The sequence below is a fragment of the Sceloporus occidentalis genome, unplaced genomic scaffold (genome assembly GCF_023333645.1).
Source record: "Sceloporus occidentalis isolate IW3139 unplaced genomic scaffold, rSceOcc1.0.p SCAF_1, whole genome shotgun sequence".
In the NCBI taxonomy this organism is placed as follows: Eukaryota; Metazoa; Chordata; class Lepidosauria; order Squamata; family Phrynosomatidae; genus Sceloporus; species Sceloporus occidentalis.
Window position 1 is genome coordinate 81,195,859 of NW_028316981.1, and position 23,504 is coordinate 81,219,362.

The 23,504-nt window shown below is 44.7% G+C and overlaps 1 protein-coding gene across 1 annotated transcript in view; it reads left to right on the top strand.

Annotated features, from left to right (window-relative positions):
• GPRIN1 (G protein regulated inducer of neurite outgrowth 1) overlaps positions 1 to 23,329 on the top strand; it is a 56,269-nt gene extending 32,940 nt beyond the window's left edge. The window contains exon 2 of the mRNA XM_089527385.1: positions 16,794 to 23,329. Within this exon, the coding sequence (XP_089383511.1) occupies positions 16,845 to 18,611 (1,767 nt within the window). The 5' untranslated portion in view covers positions 16,794 to 16,844 and the 3' untranslated portion in view covers positions 18,612 to 23,329. The remainder of the gene's footprint in view (positions 1 to 16,793) is intronic.
• Positions 23,330 to 23,504: the final 175 nt, after the last annotated feature.

Below are 23,504 nucleotides of genomic sequence, written 5' to 3' on the forward strand. Positions count from 1 at the left end.
GGGAGATTATAGAGCAGATCATTATACAAAGAGTCAGTGCACATTTAGAAGTGAATGTCACAATCACAAAAAGTCAACATGGATTATAGAGAAACAAATCATGCCAAAGTAATCTGATCTCTTTTTTTGATAAAATTACCAGCTTGATAGATGAAGGGAACACTGTAGATATAGCATATCTTTATTTCAGTAAGGGCTTTGACAAGTGCCCCCATGACATTCTTGTGAACAAGCTAGTAAAATGTGGGTTAGACAATGCAACTGTTAAATGGATTTGTAATTGGTTGACCGGCCAAACCCAAAGTGTGCTCAACAATGGCTCTTCTTCATCCTGGAGAGAAGTGAGTAGCGGGATGGCACAGTCCTGGGCCCAGAGGTATTCAATATCTTTATCAATGAAAGAATAAAGGGCATACTTATCAAATTTGCAGATGACACCAAATTAGGAGAAGTAGCTAATACCCCAGAGTACAGGATCAAAATTCAAAATGACCTGAATGGACTAGAAAGCTGGGCCAAAGCTAACAAAATGAAATTCAACAGGGAGAAATGTAAGATACTGCACTTAGGTAGAAAAAATGAAATGCATAGATATAGGATGGGGGACGCCTGGCTGAACAAGACTACGTGTGAAAGAGCTCTAGAAATCCTAGTAGACCACAAGTTGAACATGAGTCAATAGTGTGTTGCGGCAGTAAAAAGGCCAATGCTCTTTTAGGCTGCATCAATAGAGCTATAGTGCCTAGATCAAGGGAAGTAATAGTGCCACTCTATTCTGCTTTGGTGAGGCCCCACCTGGAATACTGTGTTCAGTTCTGGGCTCCATAACTCAAAAAGGATGTTGAGAAACTGAAGCGTGTCCAAAGGAGAGCAACTAAAATGGTGAAGGGTCTGGAAAGTATGCCCTATGAAGAGCGAGTTGGGAAGCTGAGGATGTAAAGCCTGGATAAGAGAAGGTTAAGGGGTGATATGATAGACCTGTTTAACTGTTTGAAGAGATGTCATATTAAGGATGGAGCAAGTTTGTTTTCTGTTGCTCTAGAGAATAGGACCCGGAACAGTGGATGCAAGCTACAGGAAAAGAGATTCCATCTCAACATTAGGAGGAACTTCCTGACAGTAAGAGCTGTCCCTTGAAGTATGGTGGAGTCTCCTTCCTTGGAGGTCTTTAAATAGAGGCTGCATGGCCATCTGTTGAGGATGCTCTGATTGAGAGTTCCTGCATGGCAGGGTGTTGGACTGGATGGCCCTTGTGGTCTCTTCCAACTCTATGACTCTATGATCTCACACAATATAAGCGTCCTTTGTTGTTGTTAACCACTTTCAAGTCTATCCCTACTCTTGATTACCCTGTTGATGAGACATCTCCAAGTCCCCTTATCCTCCATTGCTCTGCTTAGGTCCTGTAAATACATACCTGTGGCCTCCTTAATTAGAGTCAGTCCATCTAGCAACCAGCCTTCCTCTCTTTCTACATCCCTCCACCTTTCCTAGCATTATTGTCTTTTCCAATGAGTTATGTATTCCTACGATGCGGCCAAAGGATGATAGCCTCAATTTAATCATCTTGGCTTCCAGAGATTCCAATTTCACGCTTGATCTATTCTAGGACCCATTTGTTAGTCTTTTTTTGGCTGTCCATATTATCCTCAGCACTCTTCTCCAGCACCACATCTCAAATGAATTTTCTTCTTGTCATCTTCCTTCACTGTCCATCTTTCACAGCTGTACATGGTGATGGGGAATACAACTGTACAATTCTAACTGCTCACACACATTCCATTTAGGCAATGTTTTTGTCAGCTGCTGTAGAAATTGTGCTGAGTAGACAGCCTCCATATTGAACAATTTATTATGACCTTTTAAAAAATGGCTGTAATGTGGACATTGGTTCCTAGTCCTGGAAGTGTTAGGATCTAAAACAGTAATCTTTTTAGATTAAAATAAATTACTGGTAACTGTAACAAAATGGATATAGCCAGCATAAAGAAGACCATGTATTCTGTAACTGCGAGTGCACAATTCAAGATGTGATACTTGTCATAGAAACTGTCCTAGCTTCCTCTTTTCTTTTAAAAAACAAGTTTCTGATTCTTAAGACTGTATAGAGAGGCTTGAGAGTGTGTGACCTGCTGAGGTGTCAGAAGTCAGATAAAACTGTTCAGGACTCATTACAGTATTTAGAAGGCAACATAACATAACTTCCCGATTTTTCAGCTGCTCCTAAAATGTCTCATTTCCTGCCTTTGTCCTCAGTTTTAGTTACAACAAACTGAGTTCAAAGTGCAAAAGATGTTTGCACCTAATTACTTCAGCAGTGGGAGAGGAGAGGAGGGGGCAGAATCTTGCCTTTCCCAGTAGGCTCAGGAAAAAGCATACTGCTGCAGCCTCTTCTAGATTGTTTGTTCTTCCCCCATTAATCACTTTTGCCCTCACAACCACACCCTGATGTTGCTTGGCTACACGTGCCCCTGTTTTCATTTTTGAAATGTTGGAAATATTTACATCTCCCTAAGCAAGGCAGTTATCAGGAATAAATTCTCCTAGAACGTGGCTACACAGCCTGAAAAACCCACAGAAAACTATGGATGCCAGCTATGAAAGCCTTCGACTTCACAAGGCAGAATAAGTTACGTAAAATTTATCACATATCTGCTACATGTAAAAGATTACATAATTTATACAGTTACACATTTTAGCCTTTCTAGATGTAGAATTTAAGCTTGATTTGATGTGGGTTTTTTTTAAAAACAAATTATATTCAGAATATTCTCAATTGTAACCAGTGACCTTGTGTTTTCCATTACAATACTAATGAAGAGGAAGTAGGAATATTTCACAGTGTCTTTGTACTTGTTTTTAAAATACTGCTTCAGGCTAATGTTATTTCAACTTGATTTGCATTTGAGCCAGTGCACAGCTGGATGAAGAAAGCTTGGGCCATTCAGGTCAAAATCTTCTAGTATCTGAGACCAAAAACCTGACATCACCCTTTCATCTTGCTCCAGTCTGCATGACTGTTTCAAAATACCTGGTTTGATAATCACAGATGAATAACTACAACTGCACCTACTGTAGTCTTCTTTTCCAGTTCCTAGTTACAGCAATGATAGTCCCCAGGAAATTGCCAAGGGTCAAATTAAATGTTCCAAATGTACAAAAGTACTGCACCTGTTTCAAGATGTAACAGAGCTAGAGGTGAATCTTTTTAACCATCATGTACAACAAAGGGAAATTTTATCCCCTGAATATATTTCAGACTGTAAAAAAAAAAGCCAATGGGGGTGGGACCTCATGTGAGATATGGTACTAGAGAAGATTACTGAGAACACTGTGGACAGCCAGGAAGACAAACAAATGGATTCTAGAACAGATCAAGCCTGAACTTTGGAAGCCAAGCCTGATGACTAAATTGAGGCTGTTGTTCCTTAGCCACATCATTACAAAAAATTCACATTTATTTTCTGATATGGATCTCTGGACTTAATCACACATGGGGAAATTGGGGGATTCAAAAGGCATTATCCAGGGAAAGTCATGCAACCACAGCTAAAATTATCACACACATCATGATTAGAGAGGGCTTATCCCAGGAATAACCAGGGAATAACCAGTAACAAATCATCCATGGGATTTCCACATGAATTTTTTGGAACAGGTTGTTTATTCGCACGGTCTTGAGTTTCTTGAAGCCAACTCCATCCTCGATCCCTTTCAGTCTGGTTTCCGCCCAAGGCATTCCACAGAGACAGCTCTCACTAAGATCTCGAATGACCTTTTACAGGCCAAGGCTAATGGCCTTTACTCTGTTCTCATCCTTCTCGATTTGTCTGCAGCCTTTGACACCATTGATCACTGTCTCCTAATTGACATACTCTCTGACCTTGGGTTCTCAGACTCTGTTCTTGACTGGTTTAGATCTTATTTGTCTGGCAGATCTTTTGCACTAGTTGCAGGAGGTCAGACTTCTTCTCCTGTTGGAGTTCCCCAGGGCTCTGTTCTGGGTCCCCTTCTGTTTTCTCTCTACACACTGTCCTTAGGTAAACTCATTAGCTCTTTTGATTTTTCCTACCACCTGTATGCCGATAACACCCAGTTGTATCTTTCTACCCCTGACCTTTCTCCAAGACTTGAACAGCAAGTCTCGTCTTGTCTCACAGCTATCTCGCAGTGGATGCGCCATCGGCGTTTGAAGTTCAACATGTCCAAGACGGAGCTTCTTGTCTTTCCGCCTAATAATAAATAATAAATAAAAATTTTATTTATATACCACCCTTCCAGTGATCAGGGCGGTGAACAGCACATTTCAATACAATACAATAAAAAATACTTATACATATTACAAACAACAGTAATTAAAACCAATATTAAAACCCCATCAGCCAGCTACCATCACTGTCGAAGGGTAGGGGAAGACTAACTGGAGCTTAATTCAGGGAACGCATGCCGAAACAGGAGGGTTTTTAGCTCCCTCCTGAACTGGGCCAGGGAGGTGGCTGAGCGGAGCTCTATGGGCAGCGTATTCCAGAGGGCCGGGGCGACGATGGTATATGACCTCTTTGCTGTAGAGGCTAGTCTAGCCCCTGGGACCCTCAATAGTTGCTGCCCGGATGTTCTGAGGGTGCGGGGCGGAATGTATGGGGAGAGGCGTTCCTCCAGGTATCCTGGGCCCAAGCCATATAGGGCTTTATAGGTTATCACCAACACCTTGTATTGTGCCCGGAAGCGAATGGGCAGCCAATGTAGATCTTTAAGTACAGGTGTAATATGACTGGCCCTGGAAGTACCAGTGACCAGTCTGGCTGCCATATTCTGTACCATCTGCAGCTTCCGGGTGTGGTACAAGGGTTGCCCCATGTAGAGCGCATTGCAGAAATCCAATCGAGAGGTTACCAGAGCATGTACTACCATTTCAAGGTCCCTCTGGGCCAGGTATGGGCGCAGCTGGCGAATAAGCCGAAGCTGATAACAGGTGCTCTTGACCGTCGCATCCACCTGAGCTGTAAGGTGAAGCGACGAATCAAGAAGCACCCCCAGACTGCGTACGGAGTCCTTCACAGGAAGCGTGATCCCGTTCAGGACAGGTGGAACCACCGCCATTCCTGGACCAGGGGAACCTATCACAAGTACCTCCGTTTTCTCTGGATTCAGACTGAGTCGGTTTTCCCTCATCCAGCCCATTACCGACTCCAGACAGGCCACGAGAGGAGAGACGCCATCCTCAGTCACTGCATCAGTCGGAGACATAGAGAAAACTATTTGGGTGTCATCAGCATACTGATAACCCCGCGCCCCATGTCTCTGGATGATCTCTCCCAGCGGTTTCATGTAAATGTTAAAAAGCATGGGAGACAGAATGGCTCCTTGAGGGACCCCAGATATAAGGGCCCTCTTATCGGAGCACACGTCTCCCAGCTGCACCATCTGGAACCTCCCAGAGAGGTAGGACCGGAACCACTGGAGCGCAGTGCCCCCGATTCCCACCTCTGCCAGGCGCTCCAGAAGGATACCATGGTCTATGGTATCGAAAGCCGCTGAGATGTCCAAGAGCACCAACAGGGACACGCTTCCCCTGTCGATGCCCAGACAGAGATCATCGACCAAGGCAACCATGGCCGTCTCAACCCCGTAACCCGCCCGAAAGCCGGTTTGAAATGGGTCCAGATAATCCGTTTCATCCAAGATCGATTGAAGCTGGATTGCAACCGCCTTCTCGATCACCTTCCCCAAAAATGGCAGCAGCGATACTGGCCGATAATTATTATGCATCAGGGGGTCGAGGGAGGGCTTTTTTAACAGCGGTTTTACGGTGGCCAATTTCAAGCTGGATGGAAATTGCCCATCCCTCAAAGATGTATTTATAATCCGGTGTAACAGCGAGGTTACTACCGGTCTCCCCTGAGCCGCCAGCCATGAGGGACAGGGATCGAGGAAGCAGGATGTTTTCCGAACGCTTCCAAGGATCTTGTCCACATTATCGGTACTCACCAACTCAAACTGATCCAGTTTAATGGAGTCCACGGAGGCTCTGGATACCTCTACCCTTGGTTCTGCCCTAATGCCGGTGTTAAGACCCTCACTTATCCGAGAGGTTTTATCCACGAAGAAGTTGTTAAATTGGTCGCAGCAGGCCTTAGAAGGTTCAAGGATCTGGTTCAGGGCAGGAGGGAGCTGAGTTAGCTCCCTGACCACCCTGAACAACTCTGCTGGACGCGACTCTGCGGACGCGACACGAGCACCATAGAACGAGTTCTTAGTTGCTCGTATCGCCTCTCCGTAGTCCTCCAAAAGGCGGTCTAGGAGAGCCTTGTCGGATAAGCGTTGGTGTTTCCGCCAGCGGTGCTCTAGCCGTCGCAGGACCCGCTTCCTCGCCCGGAGATCTTCCGTGTACCAGGGCTTTCGCTTGGAAGCAGGTCTGAGAGGGCGCTTGGGAGCGATGCTGTGTATAGCCCTGGAGAGACCGGTATTCCAAATACCAGTCAGGGCATCAACAGAGTCGCCGTCATTTCCAACCATGAGCCCCTCTAAGGCTTCCTGGAACCTCTCAGGTTCCATCAGCCTTCGAGGGTGGACCATCCTAATAGGTCCACCACCCCCGGGGGGGATCTGGGTAGAAGCCTTGATTTTTGCCTCCATGAGGAAGTGATCTGTCCATGGCAGGGGGGAAATATTAGTTATTTCCGCCCACGGATTTTCCCCATCCGTACAAAAAACCAAATCCAGTGTATTACCCGCAAAATGCGTTGGACCCGTAATCAGCTGGGACAGGCCCATGGCCGCCATGGTATCCATGAATTCCCGAGCCGCACCGGATGGAACGTAGTTGGCCACGAAAGGGATGTTGAAGTCGCCCAGGACTAAGAGCCTGGGCGTCTCCAACATCACCTCCGCGACCAACTGTGTCAGCTCGTTAAGGGAGTCCGTTAGCGCACGGGGTGGCCGATACACCAACAGAATCCCTAGACTGTCCCTAGCCTTCAGGGTCAGGTAAATACACTCGATAAAGGAAGTTTGTCGGATGTGGTTCCTGGTGAGAGACAAGGTGTTCTTATAGGCCAAGGCAACACCCCCCCCCCCGCCCACCTAACCTGGGCTGGTCCTTCACCGAAAACCCGGCAGGCAGGGCCTGTGCCCACACAGCATCTCCCTCAGGCCCAAGCCAGGTTTCGGTAATGCAAGCCAGGTCGCAATTACTGTCCTCCAACAGATCATGGAGGATGTGGGACTTGTTGTTGATCGACCTGGCATTGCACAGGAGCAGCGACAGGGTTTGTGGCACGGTTGGAATGACCCTCAGGTCCCTTTGGTTAGGAGGGGGACCGGAATGAGAGATAGATATTAAGCATCGATCTCGCCTTCCTCTGTAACGCAAGTCCACCTTCCTACCGCCATACCTCCCCCTGCCCCACACCACCTCAATGGGCGCTCCGCTTACATCGATGTTACCCTCTTCCTCCCCAGCCAAAGCGCTCCCCGCGTCCATGCCCTCTCCCTCCCCCTTGCAGACCACAGGAAGAACAGGGGTGTGACACAACAGTCATCTTCTGTTCTACGCTGACTTGGGCACGGCTCTCTCGTCCCTTGCACCGCAAAACAGTCCTTAGCCACAGACAGCTCCTGGCGCAATCCAGTGGCTCCGGCGGCAAAAGAGTCTTCCGGGCCGCTGCCCAGGTGACGGAGGGCGGGTGGCGTCTTCTGGGGGAGGCCGGGAGCCGGCTTTATGGGGCCGCTCTCACTGGCCCCGCCCCCAACAAAAAGCGCCGCTCCGGCGGCAAAGGAGTCCTCCGGGCCGCTGCCCAGGTGACGGAGGGCGGGTGGCGTCTTCTGGGGGAGGCCGGGAGCCGGCTTTATGGGGCCGCTCTCACTGGCCCCGCCCCCAACAAAAAGCGCCACTCCGGCGGCAAAGGAGTCCTCCGGGCCGCTGCCCAGGTGACGGAGGGCGGGTGGCGTCTTCTGGGGAAGGCCGGGAGCCGGCTTTATGGGGCCGCTCTCACCGGCCCCGCCCCCAATAAAAAGCGCCGCTCCGGCGGCAAAGGAGTCCTCCGGGCCGCTGCCCAGGTGACGGAGGGTGGGTGGTGGCCTAAGTCCACCCTTCAACACTCCTTTTCTGTCTCTATGTGCAACACTTCTATTCAACCAGTCCAGCAAGCCCGCAGTCTTGGTCTTTGATTCTTCTCTGTCGTGTATCCCTCAGATCCAGACCACAGCCAAGGCTTGTAGATTCTTTTTGTACAATATTGCCAAAATCCGACCTTATCTCTCCGCCTCTACTGCCAAGGTCCTGGTCAATGCCCTAGTGATCTCATGACTTGATTACTGTAACGTCCTCCTGGCTGGGCTTCCTCTTTCTCACCTCCATCCTTTAATCTCTGTCCAGCATTCATCTGTACGCATTATCACTACTGCCCAGCGCTCTGACCATATCTCTCCTGTCTTGGCATCCCTTCACTGGCTCCCCCTCCCTTTCCATATTCAGTATAAGCTCCTGCTGTCAACATTTAAAGCCCTCCATGAACTGGCCCCTCCTTACTTATCAGACCTTCTTTCTCCTCACCTTCCCACTCGGGCCCTCCGTTCTGGTAGTCAAGGTCTGCTGTCTCAGCCCAGGATTTCCTTTGCCCCATGCCGAATTCGCCCCTTTTCACTTGCTGCCCCTCACTCCTGGAACCTTCTTCCCCCACAAGCAAGGGCCATCACTTCTTTAACCAGCTTCAAAACGGAGTTGAAAACCATCCTGTTCAGAGAAGCCTTCCCAGGCATTGCATAATTGTCGCTTACTATTTGAGGTTCTTTTGGTGCCTTTTTATCGAACCATTTCCTGTATTGCTATGTTCTGTATATGTGTTATCCTACTTGAGAGTATGTATTTTCCCTGGAAGAAGATAACCATCCATTATGAAGCCAAGCCCTCCCTCCAGTCCATCTGCCTTGGTCCATGCCTTGGAGGTAGAGAGGAACTGCTGGACCTCTTACCCTTTCCCTCCACCACTCCCTTCTCCTTCTTTGTCATGTCTTTTTATATTGTAAGCCCAAGGGCAGGGAACCGTCTAATTAAAAAGATTGTATGTACAGCGCTGTGTAAATTTACAGCGCTTCATAAATAAAGGTTAATAATAATAATAATAATAATAATGAATGATTTGTTTCTGGTTATTCCCTGGTTATTCCTGGGATAAGTTCTCTCTAATCACAACATCATGTGATAATCTTAGCTGCAATTGCACAACTTTCCCTGGATAATGCTTCTTGAATTCTCCAATTTTGCCTCGTGTGATAAAGTCCATTGTTTGGATGCATGAGAGGAAGTGAATTACCATTATTACCCCCTGGTACTTTGGGGGATTTACAGACCTTACTGTCTTGGTGTCGCTCCAAATTTGGTAATTAGCAAGCGGGATCCATAGATTATTAAGAAACATTCTGGAGTAGACCGCTAGTTAATATTTGGAGGCAGATTGTATTTTGAAACTGGAGACTTGGACCAGCCATTTGTCAAGTGCTATTGACATGTACTTTATTGTTTCTTGGTGCTTCGGTCAAGTAGCAAGTATCTTCAATACATGATATTGACACTTGATGATATTTGATTGTTTCTTGTTCAGTAGTGTTTTACTGTTTTTATTATACCGTATAATTACTATAGGATCTATCCTATTATTTTTGTTTATACAGAATTGTTTTACTTTCTTAGCCTTGTTATTCATTTTTCATTCCTGCAGTTTTGTGCTTTTGGGCACTCTTGGCGGGTTACAGACTGCCCATTTGGGGCGGGCTGCACCCGCCCCTTTCCCCGGGGTATCAGGGCCTCAGTGTCCAGAACGGCAGCCGCTGAGGCCCCGATCCGCCGCTTTTCAGGCTGCAGGGAAGCGGCAAAACGCCGCTTCCCCGCAGCCTGAAAAGGGGTGTCCCTGGGGCTTCAAGCCCCAAGGACACCCCGTGGCTGCAGGGAGGAGGAGAAAGGGGCTGCTTGGCCCCTTTCTCCTTTGGTCCGCTGGGCGCAGCTGTCTGAAGGCTGCACCCAGCGGACCAAACCAGGAAGGAGCTCCAAAACGGAGCTCCTTCCTGCTCCGCGCTAAGGGCGCACTAAGCGCCCTGGCACGGAGCGAGGACGTCACGTCCGCCCCACCCTGTATAGAGGCGGCGCGGTCGTGACGTCCTCATGGCGGCGGCTGTGTGGAACAGCCGCCGCCATTTTGTGTGTACGGAGCGCGCACTAAGGTTAGGGGGGTGCGGAAGCACTGCCCCTTTCTAACCCTAGTGCGCGCTCCGCGCGTACTAAAGTGCCCATTTGTAATGGGCCCTTGTGTAATTACCACTTGATACTGCAGCCCTCTTCTTTCTATTTCCATGAAGGAAGTTGGGACCAGAATTTGGTAAAATTCAGATAACTAGACAACATAGCAATCTGGATACAGCAGCATCGAAACATTTTTTGATTGTTCAGCAGGTGGCAAAGTGTGTCCAAAAGCTTCATGGCTTGGTCTCTTAAGATGCGTCTTCCTTCCTTAAGATCTGTAGAATCACAGCAGTTCCCTGAGACTCCAGCTAACAAGGATCCCTTTTAGAGTTAAGAAATAGCCCATAATATAAGAGGTGCATGCTTTATTTACTTTATTCTACCTTGTTTTTCTGACTCTGAGTGTTTGCATGGAACATTCTTGATTCTTTACACACCAGTGCTTCTTTGTACATGGGTTATTTTATGCCCTGAAATGCACTGAACTTCTCATTAAGGTCAGAAAATAAACTACAACTAATACAATGTGAGTTTGTTTACCCTAATGCACATGGTTTCCGTAAAAATCAATTACACATTAAAATTTAAGTTTGATCCAGGTCAAACCCAAATTAAAAGTATAAAAGTAGCGGAAGTAAGTACAATATATTCATCTTAGTATTGGAAAAGAGAATCTTTATATAAATAGATTAAGGAATCTAGATAAAGGTATAACAATTCTAAACAACTGTATTATATTACAAGGAACTATTTGTAAAATTTGTAGAATGAACAAAGAGAAATGTATAATGAAAATAATTCTTTTTTTCCCCTGATTTATTTTTATTTGTTATGTTGGATAAAAAGATACAGTAAAAAGAATTTTAAAAAACCAGATTAAGGTGAGATGGCTGAAGCTGACTTCTCCATCCATCCCCTTTTCTTGTCTCCCAGAAATTCTCCACACTAGATTAGAGGATCCTGATAATTAGGATGGACAGTAGTGTAGTGGAAAGAAAAGGGAGAATTCCCCCTTTCCCCATTGTGTGGACACCTTTCATGAGCAGAACTCTGCTTGGGCAGAAAGGTCCCATCTTCACATGACTGAGTTCCTGATCCTTTTAAACCAGAGATGTGAGGGACTGAACCTGAGACTTTTCACATGAAAAGCATGTGATGTCTGGCTGATCTATAGCCATCACCTAAAATTTGTTTGAATTCTCTTCCCCATTACCAGTCCATCCTCATTCACTCTTGGAACTTTATCGCATGGGGCTTAAACCGTTCCCCAGCGCGTTCTAACGGGGGCGTGCACGGAACGCAATGGGCATGGGATGGGGCCCAGAACGTGACTTTACCGCATGGGGGAACGCCGCCACCATGCGTTCCCATCGCGTTCCAATTCAGTTCCAGAGGGCGCCATTTCTGGGAACTGTTTCAAAGCCTCCCCAGAAATGGCGCCCTCTGGAACCGAATTGGAACGCGAGGCGGCGGCGTTCCCCCGTGCAGTAAAGTCGCGTTCTGGGCCCCATCCCGTGCCCATCGTGTTCCGTGCGCACCCCCCGCGCCCCCGTTAGAACGCGCTGGGGAACAGTTTAAGCCCCATGCGATAAAGTTCTTGGTTTGAAATCACAACCTCCAGGGTTTGGATCAGTAACATGGCCTGAAGTATGACTGTTTAGCAAGAACTCTGATATTGTGCTAAGGCCTCAGAGCCAACTTCAGGCTCATAAGTGCAAGCACTATTGGTTCTTTGGGCAGGACAGGTTCTAATCTGCTAGAAATAAAAGGCAGCTGGCCATTTGAGCAGTTAAAGGGTTGTTTTAAAGCATATTTAAAGTATATATTCCATCCACTTCCATAGATGAGACATCAGATACTCCACATATGCACACATACACGCACACAAAAGAAAGGCAAAGACAGTGTGGTTTCTGGTGGAAATCTTCCTTCTCTTATCTTATGTAAGTAACCACTCCTTGCATGTGTTATTGCTACTCTCAAGTTTTGCTTCCTCCTCCTTGAAAGTCATTGGTATTATAATAACATTGATTTTCCTCTTTGTTAGAGATAGAGCATGTATTTTCCCCCTCATAATCGCTATATCAGCATACTTAGATCCATAAAGGGTAGCTAGATTTCAGTAACCAAACTGAGGAATCTTTTCTACCCAAACAAAATTAAATTGGATGACTGTACTGCAGGCTCCATCTCTAGATTCAGTGTACTTCCAGATTGAAAACTCCAAGCACTACTAATCAAAAGGCATTGTGTAGCTCAGTGGGAATTTCACCTTTTCCTTGAAGTTTTGCAGTGTTCAATGATGCAGGAGGAACTCCAGTATCCTTCTCCCTTGTGAACCTTTGCAGATGCTGCCAGTGGTGGAAAATTAACCAGCATAGATCTGACTTGTAGTACAGGCTCCAAAGAGTCCTTGGAAGTGGAGGAATTGTCCAAAATGACTGCTCAGCTCAGGAAGTTGCTCGCTTCCGATTGATTAGAAAACATCCATCCATATCTGTCTGGGTGCCAACATGGCCACTTATAATCACTGACAGGGAACTATCTTTCTCATGAACTCCAAATCCTACCCACATTGCCCCTCACTTCATCTTTAAATGCTAACACTTTAGTACATGAGCTATTCAGATTATGCTTAATTATCAGGTACATCCCAGTTTGTAGTTTTGCTGTAGTTTTGCCTCTGGATGTCTCACCTTTAATCACCACCAATTTCCAGTTTACTTCCTGTTTGAAAAAAGACAAAAATTTTTTGTCTTTTTTCAAAAGACAAATGGGAGGGAACATAGTACTATTGCACGCACATACCAACACTCTATGAGAGAGAGGGGTGTGTGTGTGTAAAAAATGCAAAAATAAATTTGCCAAAAATGTTTTGTGGGTGCTGGGGGGGTTTATTAGAGACCTCCAAAACAGCTTGCATGGGCCACATTTTCCCCATCTACACTATTACTTCCCTTGATCTGGATACTATACTTTTATTGATGCAACCGAAAATTGCATTGGCCTTTTTAGCTGCTTCGTCACACTGTTGACTCATGTTCAATTTGTGGTCTACTTGGACTCCTAGACTCCTTTCACATGTAGTCTCATTCAGCCAAGTTCACTTTTAAACATTATATTCCAAACTTTTAGATGAATACGTGGATTTTTTTGAAACTAATTTTGGTTCCGTTAGGGGAGGATTTTATTGTACACTGTAATAATAAAATATTTTACAATAATATATAAGAATATAATATGCGGCATAAAAGAACTAATATACTTAATGATATATATATATAGTCTTGTTGCTGTGTCCTTTCATTCTTGCAAATATAAAAAGTATTCCCATAGAGTGTCATGCTCACATGCAATAATGCTGTGAGTCTGATATGGTGTTACAGTGGGATTTCTGCTATCTGTTCATTGTTAACACACCACCTCCAGACCAAATGCTTCTTCTCCATCGTCACCATGGATTCTCTACAGCATTTGGCACCAAAAGACATGCTGACAAACTGTGTTGCCAGCTTGTGTGTGCAAATTTTGTGAGAGATTATCATAGCAGCCAGATGTGCAGCCAAGGGATTACAGTTTGTTTGGGACTCTGAACTGCCAACCTGGTTCCATTTGTCCATTCACAGGCTCGATTTCAGACAAATCCAGTTCTTCGAATTATGAAACAGTTGAATAGATACCAAAATGTCTTGCCTTCATATGGACTGGCTGCCTCCATCTTCAGCCTTGGTTTTCCAGATCTCTCAGATTAATCTTAACTTGATTAATCATTTGGTGCCACCTCTAGATTTTTATCTGAATGCCTGTATATTGCTATTGTAGCCTTAGGCAAATGCACACTCATATTCTCTCACCATCCCATTCATAAAATGAGGATAATAGTACTGACCTACCTGACAGCAGTGTTTTAAGGCAGTTTAGGCAAAATGTAGCCCATTCAGCCCATGGACCACATATAGCTTACAGTGGTCCCTCAACACCTCTGTGTCTGTCATGTTGTTGTCTGCCTTCAAGTTGTTTCTGATTTATGGTGACCCTAAGGAGATTTCTTCAGAGGGGGTTTGCTTTGCCTTCATCTGAGGCTGAGTGAGTGCGATTCACCCAAGGTCACCCAGTGGGTTTCCATGGCTGAATGGGAATTCGAACTCTGGTCTCCAACCAATACATTACCCTGTTTCTTTGTGCCCCCATAACCTCAACATACCATATATACTTGACCCAAAAAACCTGGGTCAATGTATACCTGGGTCAATAGAGTAATAGGCTTGCCCGTCAAGCCTCTTCCTCAGCCCAGGTGTCCTCTGAGGGGACAGCGGGGCTGGCGAAAGACTTGGGAGCAAGCGTTTGCCTTCCCTCCTCTTCCTCAGCCTGGGTGTCTCCAAGGGGAGGTAGAGGAAGAGATACCTTCAACTTATCCTCAGGTCATAACAAAATCCCCAGTTTTGGCCCCCGAACCTTCCCTTGACTTATACACAACATCGACTTATAGTCGAGTATATACGGTATCTTTTCCCCCCTAACTATCCAGTCACCTCTTCTTGGAATTGCAGTTATCCATTTTGCTACATCCATTCACTCTTTGAGGAGTGTGAGAGCCTTGAGGGAGGGAGGCGGAACAAAACTTGATAATCGTTGTCTGGTCACTTCAAATTTTGGAAAAAGGCCACTACAAGCCAAAATCAGCTTAGGGAGAATATAGCAAAATGGCCAATCATATCCTTAAAGAGCATATGAAATTCCTATACAGGTGCTTTAAAGATTCCAGAGTGTTTAATGTGTGAGAGTTTGATGTGTTTTTCTTTGCTTCTGTGTAAAGGTCATTATGCAGTCAGCCCTCTGTATCCACAGATTTTTTTATCCATGGATTCAAGCACTCAAGGTTAGCAAATATTTTTAAAATATATAAATTCCAAAAAAGCAAACCTTAAGTTTCGCTATTATGTATAAGAGACACCATTTTACTATGCCATTGTATATAATGGGATTTGAGGATCCACATATTTTGATATCCATGGAGGGTCTTGGAACAAACCCCAACAGATACCAAAGGCCTACTGTAGTTTTGAATAGAGCTGGGCAGTAGGTAAACGGGAATGCAGTGGGATATCTCCGGATGATCTGCTGTAGATTTCTGACACTCCTTGGTCTAACAGCAAAATGTTTCCCCAACACTCATCATTATTTAAATGAAGGCTGCTGGAATGAAGAAAGCTGCGGTAATTGGGATGGACCTTTGTGTGAAAAAACTATGACTCTGTTGGTACCAAAAACAAATTCCAAGGCTCAAAAAGCACTCTGCTCTTTACCTTTGAGCATGTATCTTCTGCATGTAATGCCAACTGATTTCTCAGAAGAACCCAAGCAAAGTAAATCTAACAAAGGTGATTTTGCCCTCTCCTGCATTAGTGATAGTAGAAACCCTTCTTTTTGCTATTAATGCCATTAACTCATATTTAAAAAGTAGAATCACACAAGAAGTAAAACTGTCACTTAAAAGTATATAAATGACATCTATGCACTTTTAAATATTCTGTCCTGCCACCTTCACAAATACATTTGGTGAGGATAAGGGAGATTACCTTTTTAATGGTTACTCTGAAACTGTGGAATTCCCCCCCACACACACACACACATCTCCATGGGAGATCCAATTGGACCTCTCTTTCCATTAGCATTTATTTATTTATTTATTTATTTATTTATTTATTTAGACAGGCCTCTGGCTTTTATTATAGCAAACAGATCTTTTAATGGAGTGTGTTATTCTTTCATGCTTTTTAATATGTTTTTAAATTGTTTTAATTTAGTGGTTTTTTTTTTTAACCAAACTGTTTATTGAGTGGTTTTCTTAACTAGTATCAAATAGGTTTTAGCTGTACCTGGTTGCAGTTTGTTTATTCATGAAATAAACATCATGCATTGCCTGGACACAGCACAGTAGTTGCAAAGAACAAGAAAGCAAAGGATGGAGGGAAGACATAAGGGATGTGGAGAATGAGACTGGATGGCAGATAAAATCTCTGGATGGGGAACAGTGACCATAGGTAAGGCAGAGAGCTACAATTCCAAGTCACTTGTCTTAAAGCATAAAAGGCATTGCCCAACTACCTTCTGACTTCTGAATGTTCAAAACGACAACATCTTTTCCAAAATCTTCTCTGGAAAGATGAAAGATGAAGACTAGGTTATTGTTAACATTAGAATAACTCTTGATGATGCCATGTGTCACCTTGGTAGATTCAGTGTTTGGGTGGCAAGATTGCAAACTTTAGAGATCACTGGTGCATCATTGCTACGGTAGTGCCCCTGAAGAAAGAAATTATTCAAAATGCATTGGGCCTGCAATTAATATTACCCAATTCTTACATTTGGAGTTTATTCCATTATTTCTTTAAAGACTGTAGATGCATTGAATTCACTTTGATTACACTGTGGAGGTACAGACCTGGGAGACATCAAATGGAGTTAGCTTTGAGCTAATGGTTTTTCCATATAGTACCAAATACAGGTATGACTTAGCTCTTCTTCTCCCCCACCCCTTTATCTCTCCATTTAGAGTCCTCCAAGAGAGGTGCACAGAATAGTATGGCAGAAGTCTCATCTAGACATGGGCAGTGCTAAGCAACCTGAGACACTGCAGTTCTTGAAGCAAGAAGCTGTTCCAGAAGATGCTCACCAGCCCAGCTCCAGCAAACCTTGCAGTCCAGAGAAAGACAGGTGCCTCCAGAACCTCCAGTGTGACGGACATCTTGCCATGAGGAACTGCTGTATAAATGATCTCACCGCCAAAGAGAGCAGCCAAGACAACACCATGGTGGACAACCCAAATCATAAGGAAAAAGCTCCAGCTGCAGATCCAAATTCTTCTGTGGATGGAGCTGCCACCACAGGCACTGTGACTCTTAAAGACACAGGTGTTGGAGGAATCCTATTCGAAATGGAAGGAGAAAAAACAGCCAGTCATGATTTGTGCCACAACAGCAAGCAAGAATTTAGCTTGACAGAGCTTCCTGGTAGCCCAACCAATACCTGCAGCCCCCTGGAAACAAAAGCAAGCCCTGTGTCTGGGGAGATATGCAGAAATCTCTCAGCTGAATCCTGCCTCAAAGGAGCCAATAAGGACTTGGCTAGTACTCCATCTTCCTCAAAACATGTTGCATTTCTTGAACCAAGCAAAAACAAGGATGAGGCAGAAAGTGTCAAAGCAGGAACAGGACATTCTGAGGCAGGTCCAGTGCTTCCCGCGTGCCTGAAAAACAGAAGCCAAGGACAGCCTTGTTCTTCTTCAGGAGATATACCCCACTTCAGCCATGATATCTATGGAACAGCGAAACATTTGAATGAAGGACACAGAGATGCTTCTGCACTGGGAGCTATCAAGGAATCTGTTGCAGAGCCCTCTAAAGCTGAAACCACATTAGGGAAGTCAGGCAAGCCAGTTACAGAAAGTAACCAGTTAGGTCAGAGTGGGGAAATAAGGTCTGTGGCTCTGGATACTAAGTCAGGTGGGGACTGCAGTGTAGTCTTGGAGGTCCCTGTTGCTGTCATTTCTCATGATGTCCAACCCCAGGGCCTAATCCCAGGTCAGTTACAAGGATCCCTAGGTGAAGCCAGCAAGGAGAAAGAAGGGCTCAGAGAAACAATACCTGCAGATGCCAGGGGTCAAAACAAAGATCACGAACAACAGAGACCAGAAGCAGGCAGTACAGCTACATGTGAGGAACACAAAACAGCTGTGGAGATTAAGCATGTGGAGCTTCTTGCCAAGACCTGCTCACTAGAGGTCACTCCCTCCCAGCATGATGCTGGGACCCAAGCTGATAACCGTGTGTCTTTGGTGTCAGTTGCCATCAGCCCCATCAACCCGCCTGATGGCTCCACAGCCTTCACCTTCCATGCCAGGGGTTTGGGGGCCTCATCATTGACGACCCCAGAGCAGAAGCCTACCAAGAAAGATGTGGAGATGCAGGTGTCCATCCCAGTGGAGACCAGGTCAGTGGCCACAGGACCCATGACCCCCATTACAAAATCTCCCCAAGCCTCCTACCCTGAGGTTCATGTGAAAGGGGCACAGGAAGAGACACCAGAGCCCGTGCGGGAGGTCAGCTGGGATGAGAAAGGGATGACATGGGAAGTGTATGGTGCCTCCATGGAGGTGGAGGTACTGGGCATGGCCATCCAGAAGCACCTGGAGAAACAGATTGAAGAGCATGGCCGACAGACGGTGATGACTCCTCAGAGCACCCGCTCCAGCTCCATCAAGGGCCCCCCGCACAAGGGTGAGATCAAGAGGCAGCCCAGCATGTTTAGGGCACTCCTACAGAACGTGCGGCGGCCTCGATGCTGCTCCCGTGGAGGCCCAGCTGTGGAGTGAATGAGGCCATTTGCCACTACTTGGGTTTTATAGCAGCTGAGGGGAGGGGAACACAAAAATGAAGTAGTTTCTCAGGCAATGTGTGAGACGATCTCTTTCTAATGTCATATCTCAGAACCCTACACCTTCTGCCACTTCTGTTAACTGCACTTTGGAAGATAAGTTGATGTCTCCTGAAGAATGCATGCCAGACACTTAAATTACAATGATGACACAAATAATACTTTGCAAAGTTTTGCTAGACAGTGTTTGTTTTCTAGGTCATGGGTGTCTCAGGAGGCAACGCTCATGCTTTGTAGTATAGCATCGCAAGCTCAGACATGTGGTCTTCACAATGCCAAATTTAAATCACAATATGCAAGACACCCATATGTATTCTGTAAACTGGAGACCATCTTTAGGCTTTGTACATACTACTGGTGTGGTCCTTTCACAGGCCACATTTGTCATTTACCAGCAAACAGACACTGAATATCATAAAAACCCCAGTCCTCAATGATAGTGATAAGGCAATAAGACACTGCAAGAAGGCCATTAAAAATGTCAGGGAATGGAGTGTGCCACCCATTAACAAATTTCTATTTAAAGGCCATCTTTAGTATGCAAAATTTTCTGGATCACATATATAAGGAGTTACCATATATACAATCTATCTTATTGGGGACAAGTCTTAAAACTTTCCTGTACAGGTCCTTCAGTTGCAAAAGACAGCTGCTTAAGGACAATCAAGTGTAATGGATACTGCAGGTTAAATGTCCACATGTACTCTGTCACAGATAAATTCACTTACCACATGAGTTGGCCCATTTAAACACACCCATAGTTGCCTACACACATGTCTCCCAGGCCATGAATTGCTGGAATCCTAATCCTACTTGTGAACAGGTCCTATGAACTAGCAAGTCCAACTCATGTGGCAATTGCCTGGGTACACACTTTACCGCTAGCAACTATCACATCTGTTTTGATCCTTATACAGTATTATAAGAATTGTAACTTTAAAATGCAAAGTTTGAACTACCATCACCTGCAATGGTTTGTGTTTCGTATAGCATACAAAATAAATGTCCAATTTTCTCCTTGAAAGAAAAACCAGACAAAAAACAGGAAAAGCAATGAATTCTTTAACCAATTCTAGACCTGTTTCATTCTAAAAGATCAAATGGATAGTTCAAGTATCCCAAATCTTATTGGGCAAAATACTAAGCCCATGTGAAGTCAAAGGCTTTCATGGCCAACATCCATAGTTTTTTGTGTTTTTTTCGGGCTATGTGGCTATGTTCTAGAAGAGTTTCTTCCTGACGTTTCCACATAAGGACCACCAAAGCAGTGTGCAAACAAGAATCAAGGAACACGAGAGACACTGCAGACTGGGCCAGCCAGAAAAATTAGCAGTAACAGAACATGCCACAAACCATCCTGGGCATAAAATACTGTTTGAAAACACTGAAATTCTGAACCATGCCAACCACTACCATTGCAGGATGCACAGGAAGCCATTGAAATCCACAAACATCTAGATAATTTCAATCGGAAAGAAGAAATCCTTAAAGTGAACAAAATTTGGCTACCAGTCCTGAAGAACAGCAAAATGAGGACTCAGCAAATGCAAATGGGAAACCACTCAGAATCAGGGGCTTTCCCAGCAGATAATGATCACCAATTAGCAGGCATTAATCCTCTTTTGCCTGAGGCCTGCCATCAGCAACACATGCAATCACTCCTGCATTCCCAGGCTCACACAGTATATATACAGTACACCCAACTTTTTCCAGGCAAGATGCCAGCCACAGATACTGGTGAAACGTCAGGAAGAAACTCTTCTAGAACATGGCCACATAGCCTGAAAAACCTACAAAAAAACTATTAGTAATATTATTCAGAGGCATCATTTTAGCAAGTGTGCAGGCAGGACCCTGCATATTTTCCTAACAGTACATTGCCTGGATTTCACATTCACAATTCCAGCTCCTGCAGAATTGTCAGTGGTGGATCAGAACTGTAAGACCTCATTTCACCAAGTCCCAGTGGTTGTCTATAGGATCCCAGGCCATAAGGCTGATGCCACTGAACAATTAACTTGCCTGAGAAACTACTAGTTTGGAAGGATCCTTGTCTTGTGTGTGAGTGTGTGAGCCAAGGCATGCCCTGGTTTATGGGCGTGTGTATGCGTGTGTGTCTTTACCTCTTTGCAGTCTGTGTTCTTCCCCCCTGCCCTGAGAGCAAGGAGGTCCATTGCCATAAGAAACATGGCTAGTTTTTATGTTCACTTTTTCCCCCAGAGGGTTTGGGAGGGCTGGGATATTTCATTCATATATGTTGTAATATGGGACCTTTTTTAAATACACACTTTTCTCTGTTGTGTTTATTCTGAATCAGGTTCTTGTTTTTATGAAGGTGTCTTGAAGATGCTCTTTCCTTCCTCACCCCTCTTATCTCCACACCCCAAGTATTTCATGCATTGGGGATTTGGCATTTTGTGGCTTTCCCCTTAAACAACCAGACATGGGAAGGGATGGATGAGTCAGATTAGCTGATACTGTGAATAAGAGGAGAGGAGAAAAGAGAATGATTACATGATGAAAACCAAGCCAGTTTTCAGCACCAAATTCTTTGTTTACTTAATCCAGAGTAGCTGCATCAGTTACCCTTTTTATTGAAGGTGCTTCCATTTAAGAAACATAAGAATATAGAGTTTAGAAAAGTTATGTTTTTTGTGTCACTTGTACAGTCTCCCCCACAGTGCTGGCCATACTGTGTGAGAGATTGTGGGAGTGTAGTACAAAAAAAAAAAAACTTTTCCAAGCTCTGACTATTTGAGTGCCAAAAATGGGCACATATACCCTTGGGTAATGTTGTAAAATGCCCCTACTGTTTGTAGTACAGTATCATTTTAACTTTTGCCAGACGTTTTAGTTTATGGTTATATGAATTATGATTGTCAACTTATTTTTTCCTGGCTGGGCTCCTGTACCTCCAGTGCAGTTTCTCTACAAAAGGAGAAAATTCAGCAGATTTAGCATTTCCCAACTTGCCAATGATGGGAGAAAGAGCAGCTGTGTGGCTTGCTGAATTTCCTCTTCTTGTGGCATTCTTCCAGGAAAAGAAAAATATTTGCAATCTTACTTAAGTGAACATTGAGTGAAGTCTTTCATGCTAGGTAATGTGGGCTTTATTCCCAAAGGGGACAAAGTCTTTGTCCCTTTGAAATTGGGAAGATGGACAGTTCCTTTGAATTGGGCAGGTGCATCTTCAACTATTAGCATAACCCTGTGAGGGAAGCAACTGAACGTAAAGGCTCTCTCTTCCTCAGAACACTCTCAGATGGACTGAAGCCTAGTCTCTCTTATATCATCTTAGCAAGAGAGGCAGGAGAGCATTGCTTTGATCTGTAGCGTTATTTCGCTGTTGATGGAAAGCACAAGTATTACTGTAAGTGAATTCAGTAGTAACCTTCTGGGATGATTTCTGGAAGGCTATGGTGGTGCATGTGTGTGTAAAATAACCTTTGCATACTGATAATAGATTGGCTAGCTTATTCAGTAGGAAGTTTTGATGGCTGTAGGGAAGGGGGTCTTTTCCTTCTAATGCCATCTCCTGCCAATGGGGAGGGCTTGCCTTAAAGTTGGATTGCCCCAGATACCACTGGTGAAGTTAGCAGTATCAGGTGTCTTCGGAGAGAGAGAAGGAACATTTCCAGAGTATCAAGGAACTACACACTTGGATATCTAAAAGGCCTGTGTACCTGTAGAGATAGCAGAAAAGGCTATCAGCTGGCAAGAGAGGTTGGTTTCACATCTGTTCTCTCCAAGGATGAACAGGTTACCTTGTACTAGAGATCTTAGTTCTTGACAATTTGTGCCAAGGCATTTGGCTGGGACCAAGCAAGCGCTAAGGCCAGATTTGGCACAATCCGTGTCACATAATCTCAGTTGGAAAAAAGGAACAAATTCAAATGTTGGCACTGAATTGTCAACAACTCTGCCTGGCTACCTATCCCTGTATCTCAGTGCGGGTTAGCCATCATCAAGGAATACGTATTCCTTTGCAGATGCTAAAATGGTACTTACTGCTGAATGCGTGGATTCATGAATGCCTTTTGCAGCTGAATACATGTTGTTTAGAGCTCACAAGTAACCTTTCACTTGTGTAAGAGAGTGGTTCCGCATTAGGAGTCAAGCCCTGTACAATTGGTTGTCTTGTAGATCTGAGGGCACACTAACCAACTTACATCCATAACCTGGGAGTCTGGTACCAGTCTTCTTCTCAGTGGGACTTGTCTAGCTGTGCAGGAGACATGTCCAAACATATGTAAGAGAGGAGCAGGAGCATCTCATTGGAGATAATAACATAAATAATAATTTATTTATAACCCACCTCTCCAATAAGATCATGAGAGGTCAGAGAGCATGTAGACTTCTGCTCCTACATCTCCAATAGCTGGTAGCATCTCTGGTGTACAGGATTGCAGAGGGAATAACCAGTGCCAAATCCTACCTAATTTACTGGAGAAACCCACAGAACTGCTGAGGACCCTTCCCACCCCTGTTCCCTGCCTTGTGTGCTGTTCTCAGTATGGTGTTCATGTGCCATATGGATTTATGGTACCAAGCAATGATGAGTTGTTAACAGTAACCTTGCCTTTTGGTTTTGGTTTTCTCCCCCTTCTTTATATCTTTAATCTATAAACTTGTAAACCTGGCTGTTGGATAATAAAATTTTCTTCATAAACAAACAGAAACATGTCTAACATTCTTCTACCTAAGAGTGCTTTCCTTGGTTTCATCAAGGGCTTGGAAGGAAAAGGAAGTTTTCAATAACTGGTTCAAAAGAGGTGTACTTTACTAAGGACACTGGAAAAATTAGGCTTCAAGGAAACAGGGATGGGCTTCC